At 38.4% G+C, this 21706-nt stretch overlaps 1 protein-coding gene across 2 annotated transcripts in view; it reads left to right on the forward strand.

Moving 5' to 3' along the window:
* LOC135704411 (uncharacterized) overlaps positions 1 to 21706 on the forward strand; it is a 130419-nt gene that overhangs the window by 56101 nt on the left and 52612 nt on the right. For both annotated transcript variants that reach the window (XM_065225860.1, XM_065225861.1), the window contains exon 3: positions 14174 to 14478. In XM_065225860.1, coding sequence (XP_065081932.1) covers positions 14174 to 14478 — 305 coding nt within the window. The remainder of the gene's footprint in view (positions 1 to 14173; positions 14479 to 21706) is intronic.

Here is a 21706-nt window from a genome sequence, read left to right on the forward strand (position 1 = left end):
AGCTGATTATCATGCTGAATCATTGTTTACATTTCTACCAACAGTTTCGTGTATCGCAAGTGTCGGTTCTTTACATTTCCGTGACAATGCCATGCATTTTTTCCGAAAAGCGCAAACAGATCGTGCACAAATGGTGTACTATCCCCAACATTTCTCTGAGTATATTAGCGAAATTGGAAGGTGTAAGCCTCGGAGCCGTTCGAAAGGCAATTCAGAAGTATGGTGATGAAGCAACTTTCCAGGACAAGCAAAAATCTGGGCGTAAACCGAACCCTGTTGACCGAAATCTCGACCGGAAAAGTGCTTCAGTTCGAGACGTTGCTAAAGTGGGTTCCTCGAAGAGTAACGTCCAGCGGGCCAAGGCAAGAATGGGTCTAAAGGCGTGTAAGAAGCAGCAGAAGCCAAAGGGGAGTGAAAAATAATTCACATCCGTCAAACCGAGGGCTCGGAAGTTATACGACCAATAGGGCCCTGACCAAAGCATATGTGAGGAAACATGTAAAGGCAGTGGATTCCGTTACAAAGTTTGCGAAAGGCTAGGAAAAACTACCCAAAATTATTGAAAAGGCATCTGTGCTGAAGCGAATGAGTAGTGTGAGATCAAAAATCCGCTCTTTGGCTTACGACTGATTTTATCTAGGATTTTCTACGTTTAACTGTAAGAGAATATTATATCAAACATGAATACGAAATAAAAATCGAATTTGCTGTAAACAGAGTAACGTAATCGTTTTTTTAATCGTGCTTAGACATTCTGGGACACCCTATATGTAAATCGTTATCTTCATGCATGAAGTAATACAAACATGATAAGTTAAAGTACATCACTCTAAGAGCTTACCATCAATCATAATCAGTAGCAGCACATTTCTTACCCGTGTCTCGTTGAGATCGTTAAGTTGACGATGACAGGAGCACATACAGCGGTAGAGGCAACAATAGCTGCAATTACCAAACCTATTGACTTTATGCTTACGTCAGATGGCGACTTGAGTGCGACACATGTAACGTTGTCCATCTGTTTTGATTAGTTCTTCATATGTATGCGGTGTATTTGTTTAGGATAGGTTTCCAATCAAAGGTATACCCAAATATGAACCACCTCCATGGTAGTTCACGAGGGTCACTCGGCGGGGTACGTTGGCCTTCTTGCGGGATTTCTGGGTTTCTCTGGACGGCCTACTAACCTCGAAACCGGGAGTTTCCGTCCAGCCGCGCCACCTCCGCACCTTTAGTTCGGCCCTCCTTTGTTGCATACGAACCCTCCGAGGTTGGTGAATATCCACCTTGGCAACAAAACATCGCGGTGGTTCAACGGACCCCTCGACCGTTGCCGTACCTGCCGAGAAGTCAACACCAGGATAAACCCTGCGCATAGCGGCGCCGGTTGTGTAGTGGTAAGCGTGATTACCTCTCACCCCAAAAGGCCTGGGTTAAATCCCAGTCGGCGCCGCCGTTGGTCCCCGGTTAATGAGTTGATGGGTCGATAGGTAAGGTCCAGGTGTGGGAGTTGTCTCCCTGGCGTCGGTAGCATTAGTGCTCAGCACGGAAAACAAGATCGAAGGAAAAAAATCAAGTAAAAAATAACAACCCATTATTTGTAAGGCTCGTTTAAAAAAAAAAACCATAATAAAAACTTTATCACACAAACGTTTATGTTAAGTTCCATAACCATTTTAATTAAAGTTTAGCAGGGATTATAAACAATTGTTAACCATTTGTGGTAAGGTCAAGCAATGGTTCGCATTTATGCGGGAAACTGAAGCATGTGGTGTTGTTGTTTTCTTCTTTCCTTTATTTAACGTCGGTTTCTGTTCCGCAATCTAGTGCCAATCACCGACGGACATCGATTGCCATCCATTGACGGCAATCGAATGTGCAGGAAGGCAGCTTCCACACCTGCGATCGATGGGAATTTCGCAAAGCGGTATTTTCAGAGCGAACTTTCTTGTTTGAGATTGAGAGGATCTAATATCACTCCCACTTTGATTCACCTGCAGAGGAGAGCGTACACAGCAAAAAATTAATTTTAATATCACATCAAAGTGGATGCACTTCAAACGGGTCGTAATATCAAAATTTATTTTCTGCTGTGTATGTTAAAATATATTTTTGCTCTAGCTTCTTCTTCTTCTTTCCTTTATTTAACGTCGGTCTCTGTTCCGCAATCTAGTGTTAATCATCGACGGACATCGATTGCCATCCATTGACGGCAATCGAATGTGCAGGAAGGCAGCATCCACACCTGCGGAGGATATCGTACCCATTCAAATACTTCACTGAAAATAGCAAGCAACGATGTTCTAGTAATGACATTTGTGATCAGGAATGGTTTAATTTACACCAAATTGAGGAACTAGAAAGAAATCACAAAGGTCATATGATAGTTATTTGATAATTTTCTTTTTGCTCGACTGTTGTTCTACTGGTTTCGTTGCGTAAAATAAACGAGGGTAGAGCATGAGAGTACGAATACAAACAGACTGTCGCGCACGACAACGAAGCGAGTGTAGTAAAAATCATCAACAGTTTTAACCCCTGATGGCGTCCTTATATTTATTTCCCAAGGAGAAATCACATTTCCATTTATTTTTCCTTTGTGCATGATGTAATTGGTTCTTTTTCAGGCTCATATTGTAGCATGATAATGTGGCTTCCAAACACACATTATATAGAATTCCTCTGATTCTTGGATTTGGGAGGAGCCATGGTTTTTAAAGTGTCCTTATATTAATTTCCATTAGTGTAGTACAATAGGCAAATTATCAATCTTAAAAATTAAATGAAAAAAACTCGTAAAGCTTACAAAAGAAATAAAATTTATTTATCTGGCCACATGTGACCAGCTGAACTTGGAAATGAAAAATGAATATGAAGAGCACAACATGAAAGGTAAGAAACGGTAAATAGTCATGCACAAAATCTGCTTTAAACTATGTTAAAAACAAACAAAGACCATAGAACTTTTCATCAAAAATTCCATTAGATAACAGTAGAGGAAAGACATTTAGTGAGACCAATAAGATATTCGTTGATTTTTTCCAGCACATTTATTCATCTCATGCTGAAAATGAGTGAGATTATCAATATTTTTCATACCTCTCCGAGTGAATGACGGACATTGCTATTGATAATTTATCCCTCAAGTAATCCTTTTTTTTAACTCTTTATTTGTTCCAAATTCAAAATAAATTACATTTCATGTTAACCTAGGTGCTTCAGTTACTACAGTAACTTACCAGCCTTAATAAAAAAATATCTAAACTTTTCTGCAGTCTGCTGCAAATAACACGAAGACTTCTTCCTTTAGTGGAAATGCCTGTGTCATCAGCGAACAAAGATTTGTGGCAACCCTGAGGCAAATCAGGGAGGTCCGAAGTGAAAATGTTATACAATATAGGCCCAAGAATGCTACCCTGAGGAACTCCTGCTCTAACAGGTAGTCGATTAGATTTGGAATTTTGATAATTTACCTGCAGAGTTCTGTCAACTAAATAATTTTGAACTAGTTTCATAATATAAAGTGGAAAATTAAACTTTTTCAATTTAGCAATCAAACCTTCATGCCAAACACTGTCGAATGCTTTTTCTATGTCTAGAAGAGCAACTCCAGTTGAGTGACCTTCAGATTTGTTTGAACGAATTAAATTGGTAACTCTTAAGAGTTGATGAGTAGTTGAATGCCCATGGTGAAATCCAAACTGCTCAACTGCAAAAATTGAGTTCGTATTGATGTGAATTATCATTCTATTTATAATTATCTTTTCAAAAAGTTTACTAATTGAAGAAAACAAACTTATTGGTTCTGGGCGACTTCAATCTACCCGGTGTTTTCTGGAAACCATCTTACAGCGGCTTTCTCTACCCAGACCCTGTACACTCTGTATTTCATACAGGATCAGTTAGCCTTCTCGACTGCTATAGTACAGCAACACTATCTCAAATAAACCACGTAGTCAACGAAAACAACCGTAGCCTGGACCTCTGCTTCGTTAGCGTTCAGGACACCGCTCCTTTCATCTCCACGGCACCTTCTCCACTAGTAAAGCAAGTACATCATCACCCTCCCTTGGTTGTCACTGTTGCTGACAATCACGATCGGGTCTTTGACGACATTTCCACGACCGTGTCATACGATTTCCGGAAAGCCGATCACCGTGGTATCGTCAACGTGCTATCTAGTTTAGATTGGGAGAGCATCCTAGATCCTGATAATGTTGAAACCGCTGCGCAAACATTTTCACATGTCTTGGCTTATGTCATTGACAGGCACGTTCCGAAAAGAGTTCACCGTAAAATTTCTCATCCTCCCTGGCAGACGAGTGAACTGCGTAGGTTGAAGTCGACCAAGAGAGCCGCATTAAGAAAATTCACTAAGTATCGTACGCTTTCGCTGAAACGTCACTACGTTAGGCTCAATTATGAGTTCAAGCGAGTTAGCCGTCGATGCTATTCGCGATATCAACGAGGGATTCAGAGGAAACTCAAGTCGCACCCGAAGTCATTCTGGAATTACGTAAATGAGCAGCGCAAGGAATCCGGCCTACCTTCTTCAATGGTGTTGAATGGAGCAGTTGCATCCACTTCTCAGCAGATCTGTCGCTTGTTTTCTGAGAAGTTCGCCAGAGTTTTCACGAATGAGAGATTAACTGACGAACACGTTACCCTAGCAGCTAGTAATGTTCCACTGTACGGTCAAACACTGGGTGCGATGGATGTCAACGTCGAGATGATTTCCACTGCCGCATCACAACTCAAGTCGTCCTTCAATCCAGGACCCGATGGCGTTCCATCCGTATTCCTGAAAAAGCATATCGCCAGCTTGCTGATGCCCATGCTTCACCTATTTCGATTGTCCATCTCGAGTGGTACATTTCCATCTTGTTGGAAATTCGCACATATGTTTCCTATCCACAAAAAGGGCAGCAAACGGGATGTGGACAATTATCGTGGAATTACGTCGTTGAGCGCAGTTTCGAAGTTATTCGAGTTAGTCATCATGGAGCCTCTACTCTCTCATTGTAAGCAGTATCTAAGTGGTGATCAACACGGCTTCACTTCCGGTCGTTCTACTTCCACAAATCTGCTGTGTTTGACATCGTATCTTACGGAAAGCATGGCAGAGGGGACTCAAACAGACGTCATATACACCGACTTGTCAGCTGCCTTCGATAAGCTAAACCATGCCATCGCGATTGCCAAGTTGCATAGACTTGGGGTCAGCGGCAACCTCTTGCGATGGTTTCGTTCATATCTCACTGATCGGCAACTGATGGTTGCCATTGGTGACAACCGGTCCAATATATATCTAGCTACGTCAGGAATACCTCAAGGAAGTCACCTGGGACCTTTGATTTTCTTACTCTACTTCAATGACGTGAACTTGGTCATCGAAGGCCCACGACTATCGTATGCAGACGATCTTAAAATCTACCTACGAATCCACTCGATTGATGACTGTCACTTCCTTCAACGTCAGTTCGAAGCCTTTGCCAGCTGGTGTAATTTGAACCGAATGGTGGTTAACCCCACTAAGTGTTCAGTGATCACTTTTACTCGGAAGAAAGAACCAATCACATTTGAATACAAACTTATCGGCACTATAATCGACCGTGTGAACCATGTGAAAGATCTGGGTGTTATTCTAGATTCTCAACTTACGTACAAGCAGCACATCTCGTACGTTGTCGACAAGGCGTCTAGGACGTTGGGATTTATCTTCAGGATAGCAAAGAATTTCTCCGATATCTACTGTTTGAAGTCACTGTACTGTTCCTTAGTGCGATCCATTCTGGAATATTGTTCTGTGGTCTGGAGTCCAAACTACAACAATGGTGCTGAGAGAGTTGAGTCCGTCCAACGCCGTTTTCTTCGATTCGCTCTGCGGAAGCTGCCTTGGAGAGACCCATTTCATCTGCCCAGCTATGAAAGTCGTTGCCAGCTGATTGATCTGGAGCCTCTCCGAACTAGAAGAGACACCTCTAGGGCCCTGTTCATTGCGGACACTTTACAAGGTAGAATTGATTGCAGTGCAATCTTGGGGCAAGTCAACATTAACGTCCAACCCCGTGCGCTACGTAACAACGTTATGCTGAGATTGCCACTTCAGCGCACAAACTATGGCATGAACGGTGCAATAGGTGGGCTGCAACGAGTGTTCAATCGAGTCTCGGGCATCTTCGATTTCCATATGCCTCGACAGCTGCTACGAAGATACTTCTCATCGTTCTTTTCTGGCACAGTTAACCGTGAATGATTGTGTGTTTTATTTATGTATTTTATTCTTAGTTTTTATTTTTTGATTTGATTTTTACCTATATAAGTTACTTAAATCATCATTGGGGCTTTACACAGCCTGTTGATGCAGACAAATAAATAAGAAGGTAGCTAGAAGCTTCAGCTGGATTTTTTACGGCTTCAAAATTGGAACAACTTTTCCATTTTTTCCATTTATCAGGAAAGTATGTCAAATGGAAACATCTGTTAACTAATTTTACCAAGAAAGACGAGTTTTTTGATGAGGATATAGAAAATTCCATCATCACCTGGAGCTTTCATATTACGTTTTAGATATAGACCTTACTTCGTCCAAATCAGTCCCCCAGGAATCATCAAAAATATTTTCCCGAGAGAAAATATTCAGATAATCCCGAGCAACCTGAATCTCAATAGGACTAGTAAGAGCCAAACTGAAATTATGGGAACTCTCGAATTGCTTAGCAAGTTTCTGAGATTTTTCCAAATTTGTGATTAAAATTTTACCACCTTCTTTAAGCACTGGAATAGACTTTTGAGGTTTTTTCAAAAATTTTGTGAGTTTCCAAAAGGGTTTGGAACTCGGGTCTAATTTAGAAACATTATTTTCAAAAGTTTTGTTATTCAGGGCAGAGAATCGCTTTTTAATTTGTTTTTGCAAATCCCGCCAGATAACTTTCATGGCAGGATCGCGTGTTCTTTGATATTGTCTACTACGGACATTTTTAAGACGGATCAAGAGCGGAAGATCGTCGTCTATTATAATTGAATCGAATTTAACCTCGCATTTTGGTACTGATGCAGCTCAGCAAAGTATAATTAATTTCATCTTTGGTTTGCAAAGGAATGTTTGGATCGAAGTTAAATTCCATAAATGTTCGATATTGCTCCCAATCAGCTCTATGGTAATTGAAAGTAGAACTGTTGGGATTACAAATTATTTCTTAGGATATTTCAATAGTTACTGGAAGGTGATCAGAACCGAAGTCAGCATGGGTAACCAATTGGCTACAAAGTTGACATGAATCAGTTAAAATCAATCAATAGTGGAGGGATTTCTTGCAAAAGAAAAGCATGTTGGGCTGTTTGGATATTGAATAGTGTAATAACCTGCAGAACAATCATCAAAAAGAATATTACCATTGGAATTGCTTTAAACATTATTCCATGAGCGGTATTTTGCATTAAAATCACCAATAATGAAGAATTTAGACCTATGACGGGTAAGTTTCTGGAGGTCACCCTTGAGAAAATTCTTTTGCTGGCCTTTGCATTGGAATGGTAAATAGGCAGCTATAAACGTAAGTTGTCCAAATTTTGTTTCAACAGAAACTCCCAAAGTTTCAAAAACTTTGGTTTCAAATGAAGAAAGAATTTTATGTTTGATTCGTCTATGAATAATGATGACAACGCCACCACAGGGTCCATCAAGACGATCATTTCTATAAATGAAATAATTTGCGTCCTTCTTAACCTTATGGTCAGGTTTAAGGAAGGTTTCAGTTATAACGGCAATATGCACGTTATGAACTCTCAAAAAGTTAAATAGCTCGTCTTCATTATCTTTAAGCCTCAAGTAATCCTTAAGTGCACTTGAAACCTTTGATGCTTCAAAGGGTGCTGGACCAAATGGTTTGTCACCTCTTGTTCTTAAACCGCATTCGAAAGAGTTAGTAAAACCTTTATTTCAGCTGTTTTATGCATCCTTGGAGTTTAATCACAATATTCAAAAGTGAAAAAAAGTAACATAAAAAATTACCGTGGGGTTGCTAAACTATTCTAATCCATAGAAAATGACAATATATTCTCACGAGTTAAGACCTTAATCGCCACTAAACAACATGGTTTTGTTAAAGTACGATCAACAGCTACTACTGTTTTTCCTCTGTTCGGGACCTAACACCACTGCGACCAGTAATTTGATCTATTGTAGTATGATTTACTGATACTGATTTTAGTGCAGCATTTGATAGAGTTGATAAACCAATTTTTTTTCCAAGTTACGCTACTGAAATGGTTCCAGTCACACTTAATGCATAGGAACGCAAAGAGTTATATTTGAAATAAATTTGTCTACAAAATAAACCTATCGTTACTTTTCAAATTTTAAGGATCTATTAATTGAACAGCTTTTCAGCGTTTTTCAGATTTATTATAAATTTAAAAAAACTCCTCAGACATTAGCAACTATAATTCTTCACTGAAGTATTTGCTTCTCTTATTTTTATTTACGCAATAAATTTACCGTACATGTAAATTGTAAATTGTAAATGGTCACAGAAATTGGATCGTATAATTGTTAGATTTGACTCCCTATATCAATTGTCTACATCAATCGAAACTTGTCTTTCAACCAGACGTAATCAATTTATTGTGCGTTTTAATATCCCAAAAAAATAAAAAATACATAAAAATCCGTTTTGAAATTATTGTGGAAAATCTTAACTACAGGAGTTGGCAGATAGTTTTATAACTCTTTTTGCATTAAATCGCCATTTAAGGGGAGACATTTATTGGTAGGTTTAAAGAAATCGTATGTCTTTTTTTTTCATTTTCGGAATTCTTAAACATTCTAGAATGTTGTGTTTGGTGTATATGAAATAGCAGAATGATACTGATCTTCACATTGTACGGCTCGAAATTACTCATCTTTTCCGAACGCGTTTCATAGATCGCAGCAAAGCAAGCATTCTTGAGCGATGCAAACGATGCTTTGATTCGAGTCTCTGTCAGTGACCAGTGAGCGAGGATTATTCCTGCTGTTCTTGCTGTCCTTACAGTCTCGTTCAATTCGCATCGTCCGTATGAATTGATGTGTTCAGATACGAATGTAGTTGCGTGCGATGTAAAACGATGCGAAGCGATGCGATGAATATTCGCGGTGAAGAAGTAAGCAGCTGGTGAGTGACGAATGCTTGATGGCAAAATGTAGTAACTCAGCGAATGATAGAGAAGAGGAGAGGGAGCAACCGAAAAAAAAAAACGAAACATTCGTTCACCTTAAGGTGATACTCTAAGGAAGCCTTAGCGTGAAACTTCAAAGGCACAAATGTCAGCTTCAACAAAACATACAAATTTGAAATTGCTTATCTCTGTTTGTAGTAGCACAGCAAACAAGGAGTAGCAATTTCAAATTTGTATGTAAGGCTTCCTTATAGCGAATTCGTTTATTATTCAGTTCCAACCTGGATCGGGTATCAAGATTGGGTCTGCTTGTTTTCTGACAAACGTCAGTTTGCTCGTTTGTTTTTAAAACCTAGCTCAGGTTGAGGTTCGCACTGACAAAAAGTTCGGTTTTGCACTGGGTTGGAACTGGTTCCAACCCCGATAATAAACGAATTCGCTATTAGAGTATCACCTTAACTAGCGCGTTTACTGTGAAAGCATCAAATTTGCTCATGAGCAGCAGATAATGCGATGCATGATTCGTTGCGAATATCTGTCTTGTTGCAGGGCCTGCTGTTGGAAGAGAATAATATTTTGGGCTGAATATTTTCGAAAATAAAGCTGAATTATTCTAATGTTCTTAAGAGATCTCAACAGGTGGTTTCTTATGATTTGTTTATTTGTTCAACATTTTTTATTTTGTACATTCTCAGAGTTTATCTCATATCATAGAATAAGGTTGAAAGTGGTCACTTTTCCTTTCTACACAAATACATGTTCGTTTTACCCAGCACTCTTTATATATTTTCGTCTTGCTAGATTATGTTGACATAACCCAGCTTTCTTGTTCGATAAAGGTCAATAAAATTAATTAATATGCTGATAACAGTCCATCTCTGACTATGCTTTGTGTAGGCTGTCAAATAGTATTGCCTTATCAAGCGCAACACCATCTGTATTTGACATCGAATTTATTATAATCTCTGATAAATTATATGATATCATTCTTGCTATAGCCAATCCAAATTTGAGCGAACTGAAATAGTTCTTGTAATTGATGAACCTATATAAATATTTCAACTGGCTGTTGGGGATGACAGTTGGTAGATAGCATATATAATTTAATTCTATGTGTGGCAACTCTTAAAGGCCACCCACATTAGATCCGTTTGCGTTGACGTAAATTTGACCATTAGACAATAGATTTAGCTGTCACTTTGCCGCAACGCGTCCGATTCGGATCTAATGTGCGTGGGCCTTTACGCCTTATTGCACTTCCAACCAGTAAATTGAATTTTCCATTCAACATTGTTGGAAAGTCGTGCGAAATATGCACAGTGGTCTCAACGCAGAGTATAAACACGATGACTTTATTTAATTTAAATGTTTGATGATCCAGTCAATTATGGAAATGTGACATCAAACGGTCTGAAATGGTGGATTAATCAACATTCATGTGTATCCACTATCGGATAAATTTGTACATAGGAAAGTTTTGTCGCTTCACATTATTTGTATGAACAGTCATGGAAAAATTTAATATTTTAAAACCAACCGATTTAGAAATGTGTGTATCCAAACTTTTGGAAAAAATGCTGACTGCAGTAAAATAATCTAAGTGTGCGTTAAAAGATAGTTTAAATCTAGGAAGCTTGTCGATCAGAAGTGTTTTGCACTCAAAATTTAAATTTTATTATGCTAGTTGTGCATTCTTGATTACCAACGTAACATTTTTAGGATTTACGAAATCAATTTATTGTAACTGAGTCATGGATCATAACTGTACGCTTTGAGTTAGGTAGTTTTGAAAATTTCTGGTCATCTAATCAATCAGGGTCGTCACCGTATTAGAGAACATCATTCTGAAGTCGCAGACATCAATTTCCAAGGAGAATTTGTCTACCCTTTACACAGCAACGCAAAGCCAGGAGAACTGTCATTCTAATATTTCTTTTTTATTTCAATCAAATCTCCTAAGTCGATATTTAAGGTACCATCGATACATGGGGAATATCAAGATAAGAAGAAATTGAGTAAGAGAGAGTTGGTTATAACAATTTTATTAATTCTTAGCATACCTATCAGAAGAGAATGCTGTAAGAAAATGATACAGTGGAAATGGCTCTAATTTTGGCCTTTGGATCTGAAGATTTGGCCTATCGATAAACATCTCATATTCTTCAACTTTTCGAAGAACAATGCGTCATCTGGACAATACAAATGGATATTTTTGATTTCTAGTTTATCATTGTAAAAAAATGCGTGTTTTCGAAAATTATGTATGGGCCCAATATTAGGGACACTTGGGCCGACATTAGAGACATTAACCCTATTATCCCAACCCTTGTGAAAATCATATCCTTAGCCCTTAAATCATTTAAAATTATACTACCCACTCGAGACTAAAACAAAACAAAAATCATTTTTTTGTAATTCTAACAAATTTTGTTAAAACGATGTTTTAAATTTTAATTATAAAAAAATGTGTAACAATTTTGTTTCAAATGCTATGATGTGTTTTGTATCCTCCTTTTCTCACAAAGTGCTCAAAAAAGATTAAATCAATTGTTGTTATTTAGAATAGAAGTTGATATAATCGTGATAGAATTTTGTAATAACATGCTGGTCGGTAGTAGCTTGCAATGCAGGGTGATCGGCATCGAGGTTGATTAAAGGCTCAGAGGCTTAGACAACAGTGATCAAGAAATCTAGAGTTTCTGCTCAATATTGAATTGATTTGCATTAACTTATGTAGATTGAAACCATCTAGCAGAACACAATGGCATGTTTGATTGAAGATCATCAGTTGTTGGATGATCATTCATGGAAAAATTCCAAACCAGACTAGACTGGTTCTAGTACCAAATAATAAAGCAAGGTCGTCTATTTGGGATGGCGCAGCACTCACCGAACTGATATGGTTTTCAACGCAGCTTAAATAATATTTTCGGTATGGTTATGACCCATAGTAGATACCCGGAACACATTTGTAATATGGTTCGTTGTGATGTTGACGTAACAGCCATTGAGTTGTGAAGTGGATGGGTGGCTTTATTTAACGTTCCAGTAGAGATTATAATTAGGTGTTCCGTACTCACCACCAGAGAGCGAGGTGCCTTCGATCGTATCCCAAATAGCATTGCAAATTTAATAGTAATTTTAAAGCATGCTACATGTCTAAATCATGGTCTACGCACTTCAAATGTTAAGATTTACCTACTCTTTGCATATATATAGTAAGTTATGATCCTTATCTATCAATTACTTTAAAGAAAATCAATTTTCAATAACTGAGTGAAAAGTTATTAACAACTGAGCAGTTGGTGTGTACAACTGTGCATGCCAAGCATGTACAGAACCCTCATAAAACCAAAATTGTTACAACCCCCTAGAAATCAGCTTTATAATCGGCTTTGTATGAGAAATATGTAATATTTAAATAGATTGCACTTTGTCCGCTACATTATTTACAAGTAACAATATTTATAAACTATCTTTGAAGATAAATTGCAAATTTTCTGAAAATATATTGTTTATCTTGTTTATCTACTACTAGCGAGACGACATCTGTCGGATTTGATGGTGGAAAATAATACTCAATTGCAAACGATAAGTTGTAGTGCAGAACATGATTGAATTTGAAAAGACATTCATTCCAATGTGATAGCTAAATTATGCTAAGACAAATATAATTTACAAACTATGCACATCGGAAGCACGCCAGTTGCTTTCACTGTTTGAATAATAGAGAAAAATGTGGGGCAGACATGTGGTCAAAAGACTCAGTTCCAGTTGACAGATATGCAAATACAAGTTGAGCTGTAGTTTTGTTATCACATGCATATATGAGAGTTGACACCCAGCATCCGATGTATCCTATCACTCGAAGGCTATGGAAAGCTACCAATCCTATTGGTTACGATATTTGTACACATAATATGCATGAAGTGTCAGAGTTGACAGTGAATAAATTATATTCTGTCGGTCGAAGCTGTTTCACCACGTCTGTCGACTTTGGTAATCTGGTCTTGAGGGACTGGAAAGAAGCTCAAGAGCAAAAGTTCCGGAAGATGTTGAGGAATGAATGTGAAAAGCGGGTGTCATGAAGACGATTATAAGAATGTGTAGTATACGTGCAGACATGTCACAGTTCAAAGCGTCTCAACTTGCATTCTTCATATTCCTTCCTCATCCGGGCAACAATTTATATTTGTTTTCTATAGGGCTCACCTCGGTTCTCTTGTAGAAAATAGCAGGAAGTCAAGCTGCAGAACAGCACTGATGGGTCTTTTGCGGGGGCTTCTGTAGAGCGGGGAAAGTATTTTCCTTTTCCCGACAAGTTGGAGCGAACAGTGTGCGCATGAAAATTAATAGACTAGAAAATAATAAATGGAGCGAAGTTTTCCATCTCAACCGAGACACCACAAACAGCAGAGCACGTATGGCTTGTTGGTGCGACTTCTGCTGTGCGCGTGATGGAAGACTTGTCGCCCACATCATTAAACCCAATTCTTCAAATTTCAATTAAGAGCAATGGCTTTTCAAACGCAGCAGAATCTACCATTCATTAAATGTCTAAAGCATTGCTACTTTTGCATCCGAACAGAAAGTTCCTGTATTTTGTGTGTTATTTTTTAAGTCGTTCATGTCAAAATATGTACGTGATTTATTGTACACACCGCTCACGTAGGGGCTTGTCTCTGGCTTGGATTTAAATGTACATAAAAGTTTATAATTCTATAATAAAGCACTTGCGTCACTGTGATTGAATATACGGAATTCTGTAAGCGAAAGTTTGTTAGTCATTTGTATTTACTAGTTAAACTTCATCTTACAATGTTTCGTATATTATTCATCTAAGTACTACTGCATGGCGTTTGGATGAAATGTTTTATATGCCTTGTTGAGTGATTCTGACTATTTTCATTAGTGGAATAAAAGTAACTTTGGGGAATACTATTTTTTATCTGTATTATCTGATTATCTGATGGATGCAATTAACTGATGTTGTCTAATTTCTACTTTCTTTCAGGAATGATATCGTTCAAAGACAACAGTGACATGATTTTTCGGACAGCATTTTTTCTGCTATCTCCACACGTTCCAGGCGAAAAAGAGAGCAGCAAAGACAATAGTGATAATCAAAATAGCTTAGGTAACAGTGATAGTGCTGAGATAGATTCCAGTGCGTTTGATTTTGCCAGTGAGAGTGAAGATTTGCTAAAGTATTATAAAACACCTATGCAGTTCGGTACAGAAAACTCCACGGTGGTGACGTCCCAGGTGGGATCGACAGCTCATATACCTTGCAGAATACACCACATAGGAGAAGGCGTGGTAAGTAGTCACTTTTGTTTGTTTCCTTTTTCAAATTCCAGGTTTATCATTCCCTCATAAAATGTGCAGGTTAGGGTGTTTAAAATATCTCAATCGATTCTGAATCAGTCTGTGATCATTCTCCCAAAATTTTGAGCTCATTTGGTTGACCCACTAGCGCTTTGAAGTTTATATGAAATTAACTATGCGAATGTGAACTTTTTTCCACCTCATCCTAACCTTTCACCATAATGAATGAAGGATAAACCTGCTATTGGAACTTATAGGAAATTTTATCAGTTAAAAATTTGCTGTGATCGGAATTCTCGTACTGGTAAACTGTAAATCTGCTAAACTGTAAATCCGTCCATCTAGTGCATGGACAGCGAGAATCTCAAAAATAGCAATTGCTGTTCAAATTATCTTCCCATTCAAATCGCTTTTCCTGTGTGGCATCTAAATTTGTCCCAAAAGTCAACTGGATATTTATACCAAACACGGTGAATTTATACAACAGCTTCTTGAAAAGGCAAATTCTCGTGATGCAACTATTATTAGAAGGGTTTTTGCCACTCAATGCAGCATCCAAATAGGAGCTTGCTCTGGTCGAGTCCATATTTTTTCAATGTCTCTTGGAGCTAAACGAAGCCTTGCGACTATTTTTTTTTCATTACATCTCAATTATTGAGATCTTGGCTTTTCTTCTCCAAGCTCCTTTTCTTCTCCATCGGTATGCCGCTAGATCCGCCCAATGTTCTGCCGTCAGTTCGGGTTCAGACTGTTGGTTTTCAGCACGTCCATTTCCACTACCCCTTCATGCAGCACCTTTACCCTTTCCGTTGTTACCTGGCTGTTGCTGTCCAACTATGCATCTCCAGCCACTACATCAGCGTACAAGTTGCTGCCTCTTTCGTAACGGTTTTCTTCGCCCTTCTTTTTGTTCACATCCGGTTGTTTTCCAAGCTGCAGCTGCTGTTTCCTAGCCTTCCGCTTGGGACAGAAACTTATCCGGTGTCCCTCTGCCTTACAAAGAAACCATTTGTCCTTATTTCCCTTCCGATTTTGGAAATTAAGCGAAGAGGGAATCTTCTTTTCCACGTCTATGTAAACACCTCGCATTATGAAAAGACAAATGCTCCTGGTTATGCATCAGGGCATAATGCATACTTGCTTCCGATTTAAATTTGATGAAGATCGCCTTTTCCTTCGCATTGCGATAAGTGGCGATCATGTCAACAGGATTCATGTCCAACGACGAAGATGGTTATTGCTTCCATCACAGGCTTTGGGCTGCCGTTTGAATAGACAAAACAGTGTTTTTCCGCACATTCCTAACGAAATTATTGCTAAAAAACTATCAATACAGCGGTCGACACCGAGAGAAACAAGTGCTGTTGAACCCACAGCTGTTAAAAAAACTGGGAGTACATTGACAATCTGTAGAATAGTTTCAAGGGTAATCCATCGTCCTGCTAGACTTTTGTAAACTCTCTGAAAGGTTCAGTCCGTATTCCAGTGGACGTCACCTATTGTAGTCAAAGATTCTCCGACGATGCTAATTCTGAAAACATCTTGCCTGATTTTTTCCCGATCCGTTTACGAAGTCGATCAGACTCCACCATCGCAGCAATACACATCGATAAATTACCCAGCATCAATATTTGTCTGCAGCAGTTCAATTTCAGTCATGAAGCTATTCACAAAGCAATCAGCAAATATCATGGCAGCTCATAACGCTGCGCCTTTTACGGTGAAAGGGGACGCCATTAATGTTCTAAAATTCAAAAGCAGGTTTTTCATTCCTAACCAAAATTACGTTCATGAAAATGTGTTCATTGCATTCTACTTGCCTGCTGAAACATATGAAATGCATTCTCATTGACAGAGTTTAGGTTAAAATAAAAAAAAAACAGCTTTAGACTTTCCAAAAATTAATGACGTCCCCTTTCCCTTTCGCTCCATCAATTAATGTATGTTCCAGCCTGGAAATCGAATTAAACCACACAAACAAAAAGATGCGAATGACTCAGGGTGGCGACTTCTGGGAACCAGCAAGGTGAAGAAAGCAGATTGAACTGAGCACGATGCTCGAAAATTGCACCGCTTGAAATGATTAAAAAGCGGAGGAAGAGTAGTAGCGACCACAACAACAACATCAATTCTCACAATCATCGCACAAAAAAACAACAACCATAACACCAATAGGGGCCCTAATCGTAGTAACATGTTAGAAAACCGTTACATGAACCATATCAACAATCACAGCTACAATAACTACAACAACAACCAGAGTAAATTCAATATCGCCAGCAGACAGAATGGCACCCACCTACTTCCATCAGTTAGAGAGCTTCTTGCGGCAGGAAAAGATCGGTTTTCCAGACCGCCGGCTATCGACATAGAATCCAATTTCACCGAGGTGAAATTTAAATTCCGTACCTCGCGAGCGATGCATTTCCACGTTCCGTTCCGGTACGTTCACCCAATTGGGTGGCTTCAGCTGCATCATGCGAGGCGTGTTCATGCGGGCATCCGTGTTTTCCACTCACCCTTTGGAGGAAGATAATGATTCTACAGAACCCGACTTTATACAGCACTTGACGACTTCTCTACATCAAGGAGTGGCAATTAGTTTTAATAATTTTAATTTGTCGACGGACACGATCCAGCCAACTACTTCACCTCGAACAGAATTAGGAACAGAAATTTTGGTGTACTGCCAAAATTTCATTCGTATGAAAAGTCCGGCTAAGGGGGCTTTGAAAAAACGTGACTATTTGTAACATATGGGGGAGGGAAACTAATCTCAAATGTGACATCACATTGCTTAAGCGAAATTGGATAAAACAAAATTTGTCATTCAGAAACACACACATTTTCCAACGTATTTTAATTTTCAACATCAAAATTTTTTGTTAAAAAATATTCTTTTAACAGTTATTGATTAATTAACTCATCCATTAATGTCAGCATAATTGCAAGAACATTATAAAAGTTTTGAGAAATTCAGGGAAGTCCAGAAAAAGAGAAGTTCAAACTTCTTTACAGCAATAATTTGAAATCTTTGAAATCTTCAATAAATATCCGAAACAAACAAAAATCTATAAGAAATATCCAAAGCATTTAGAGATGCTTCAAAAACTTCAGAGTGGATCCGAAAACTACAGGAAAATTTAACGATCTCTAAGGCTAAGCTCTTAAAACTTCAGGTTAGTTTCATGAACTTTGAGAGAATTTTGTGAATTTATATGAAACTTTATAAGAACTTCAAGGAACTCCTGAAAACTTCAGGTTTGATAAACATCAATCTTTAGGAATGGTCTGAGATCATCAGAGCAGTTCCACACACAAACATATGAAATTTTGTGGAAACATCATGAAGTTTTGAAAATTTAAGGACACATTTTAGAACTTCATGGCCAATTGGTTAAAAATGCAGGAACTTAACAGAAATTTCCAAGAAAAATGTACAGTATACTTCAAAGAATTTGAGAGTCCTCTGAACGGCAGAAAAATTGCGAGACCTTGAATGAAGTTCAAAGAACATTAAGAAAAGTTAGAACACAGTATATTAGTTCCTTAAACATCAGAAAAAATTGTGAGAACCTTCGAGAACCTCTAAGTAATTTCAATGAATTACCGATATCTTCAGGGTAGTTCCGAGAACTTAAAGAACGTTAAGATCAACAGGGATGTTTTCAAATCTTGTAGGGTTGAATACGATAGCTTCAGGGAAGTTCCCTAGATTCCAGGCAAATTTCGAGAACTCTGTTTCATTAACTTTAGGAAAATTTTAGGAGCTCTAGTTGAGTTCAGATAAGTTTAAAAATCTTAAGGGAAGTTACATTAATTTAGGACAGTTCCATGAATATTAGGAAAACTACGGGTACTTCAGGGAAGTTCCGAATATTTCAGATACATTTCGAGAACTTAAGGGCAGTTCCATTAAATTCAGGAATATAGCGACTACATTCAAAATGTTTCAAAAATTAAAGATAGTGAAGAGAACATCAGGTAAGTTTAGTGGAAAATTAATTCAGATTTCCGTACGAGTGTAAATTCTTCCAACCAAGTGACGCTGCATGTAGACTCAGAACCGACATCAGTAGAAAGAATGAAGGATAAACTGAAAGGCAGCCGAACAGTTTTCCCTACCGAGGGAGAACCAGATTGAATGCATAAAAACCGAACGGCAACGATTTAAATAGCCGAGTGAGATATTATTTGGCACAGTGATTAAAATTCAAACTATTGACCATAGCAGTTTAACAGTAATGTGTGACGCTTACGTTGATGTTTTAAACCTTAAAACTTTTCTCCATGTTAATACTAACTTAAATGCGTGAATTTATATTTGAAGCTAAAAAATAAAAAGTGGTAATTTCTGCGAAATTCTCACTAAGCTCACTCAGTAGAATGCAATCGTAAAAGGCTCAGCATGCAAAAATAATAAGTGAGGAAATACACACTACTACACTCAAAATAATTCATGTTACGCTTTGCTGTCTGTTTTGCTCAATTATGCGTTCATCGAAGAAAATATCAAGCTCACAATTTCATTAGGCCCTAAGTAACATTGATCGATTCTCTTCGTCAACTTTCTCTTCCGTTAATAACTTGAACACATATCCGTTTGTATGTTGTATGCGTGTGAGTGAGTAGTAAATAAAAATGAAGGAAATTGAAACTTCACAGATGATTCGAGATATTCAAGGAAGTGCAGAAAACTTATTGAAGCTTAGAGATCTGTGTAGTAGATAGAGTTAGAGTTGAATAAATAATGAGTAGAATCGAGTGAGCGTGAAGCGTGATAGTCCGTATGTAAACGGAATCTCATTGTTTAGAGAATTTTGATAGGTTAGCAGGTATTAATATGAAGTACCTAAGCTCGTTGAAGTCATTCTTGTAACGAACCACCACCAGCAGCAGAAACAGCAGCAACAGAAACAGCAGCAATAGAAATTTTGGAGGTGACGGACCACCACCAGCAGCAGAAACAGCAGCAACAGAAACAGCAGCAACAGAAACAGCAGCAGCAGCAAAAACAGCAGCAACAGAAACAGCAGCAGCAGCATATACAAATGACCCGTGGGAGCTGCATCGCTAGTTCGTGTAGCCGTGACCAAGGCTGGAAACCTCGGTCCGGTCACGAAAATCTGTAGGGCAGTTAATTTATGTCAGGGCAATTTATCAGAAAAAGTTCTAAAGAATGAATGGAAACACCAAGATAAAAAGGGACAAGGTAAGTTCTGAGAGCTTTTGTAAAATGTTGGGCTCTTCAGGGAAGCATCGAGACATTTAATACTGGAAAAGGGAAACTGTAGGAACTTTTTAAATAATCTAAAATCTTTAAGGATATCCAGAGATCTTCAGGAATGTCAAGAGAACCCAAAATTCAGAGAACTTGAGGAAATCAGAGAAACTTTAAAGAAGTTCCAAGAAACTCAGAGAAACTAGGCGTGGAGATCTTCAGGGGTGAGATTTTATGAGCAGTCCCTTTAAATTCAGAATAACCGTCCCTTTAAATTCAGAAAAGTCAAAAGTTCTGCAAAGGTTAGTTTCGATACATTATGGGCAGTTTTAGAGAAACTTCAACAGGTTCCGGGAATTTCAAGGAAGTTCAAAGAACTCTTGAGAAAAAGCTTCAGACATATTTTGGGAACCCTGAAGATATCCATAGATTTTCTGGAAAGTGTCATTTATTTCAGGGTAATGCCAAGAACTTCAAAAGAATTTCGATAATTTCAGGCTACTAAAATTCCAAGAAGCTCAGGAAAACCACAAAACAGTTCCGTGATCTTCAGAGTAGTCCAGAGAACTTCATAGAAGTTTAGATACTTTAAGGCAGTTTCAATATTTTCAGCAATATCCCGAGGGTTTCAGAACTTTTTCATCAAATAATTTTAGGAGCTCCGAAAAATTATGGAAAAATCCTAAAATAAATCAATGATTCAAACCACTCCGTGCACAAAAACAATGCTAATCGCAAAAACCCAACAATAGATAGCGGTCGAGTCACACCGGTAACAAAGGGAAGCGAGAGCACACCAAGAACCCAAGCAACAGGGGGAAAACAGCTGCACAAACCTTTCCAAACCAAATTATCGCACCCGGGACACAAAACCATCAAAATGCGAGCACCGAAAATTTACACGCTAGCTCAAAGACAGGCCGGAATCAAAAAATAAAAAAAAATAAAGCAAGATAAAAGCACGTAGTGGCTGGCGCCGATGGTGTAGTGGTAAGCGTGACTGCTTTCTCACCCCAATGGGTCTGGGTTCAATCCCAGCCGAGGTCGGTGGGATTTTTCTGAGGCATAAAAATCTAAAAAGCACACAGTGCAGCAAAAAGACATCCGTTCTCGAATGATACTCAAAGCGCAGTCTATTTTATTCACAAGTTCACTTGGTTACAATAACATGAACTATACTTATTTATTTGTCTTGCAATTAGTACCAACATTAAACGCTAAAATTACACATATGTATGTATTTACAACCATTCTTCACATTTGTGGTCCAAAGAACTCTATTGACTTATGTACATCAAAATTCCCGAAAGTATTAATTAAATTTAACAATCTGATTTTATTACAGTCAGGAATCCTTATTGCCGGGGTAGCACGGGCCTGAATAAGGAACCGCGAATGAGGATACCCACAGCTTATAGGATTTTCACTAATAGGGACTGTGGTGGATTATCTCATTTGTTTCAATATATAGAGCTATACTGTCTTGGACAAAGTTGTTGTACAAGCCTGTGTCATTGGATTTAGGTTTAATTGGCAGCTACGCCGTTAGAGGTGCTTCACTTTTATGTTACTTATGACGGGTGCTATAATATGTGGATCATAGGTTCAACATAGAATATTTCGTGATCCTGGCCATATAGAAAGTAACTGTCTTGAGCAAAGTTGTTCAAGTGACCAAGTCCTTTCGGATGGTGGCCATATTAGTTCAGAACTCTCTCACTACGCAGCTCTAGTAGGCATATGAGCTTGCTACATCAGCTGTAACATAGAATATTTCGTGATCCTGGCCATATAGAAAGTAACTGTCTTGAGCAAAGTTGTTCAAGTGACCAAGTCCTTTCGGATGGTGGCCATATTAGTTCAGAACTCTCTCACTACGCAGCTCTAGTAGGCATATGAGCTTGCTACATCAGCTGTATTTCAAAATCCTGGTCATATAGAAGGTTACTGTCTTCAGCAAAGTTGTTCAGGTGATTATGTCCTTTTATACGGTGTTCA

Source organism: Ochlerotatus camptorhynchus, unplaced genomic scaffold (genome assembly GCF_037179485.1).
Source record: "Ochlerotatus camptorhynchus isolate MF236.1 unplaced genomic scaffold, CSIRO-AGI_Acam_v1.1 ptg000240l, whole genome shotgun sequence".
NCBI classification, from domain to species: Eukaryota; Metazoa; Arthropoda; class Insecta; order Diptera; family Culicidae; genus Ochlerotatus; species Ochlerotatus camptorhynchus.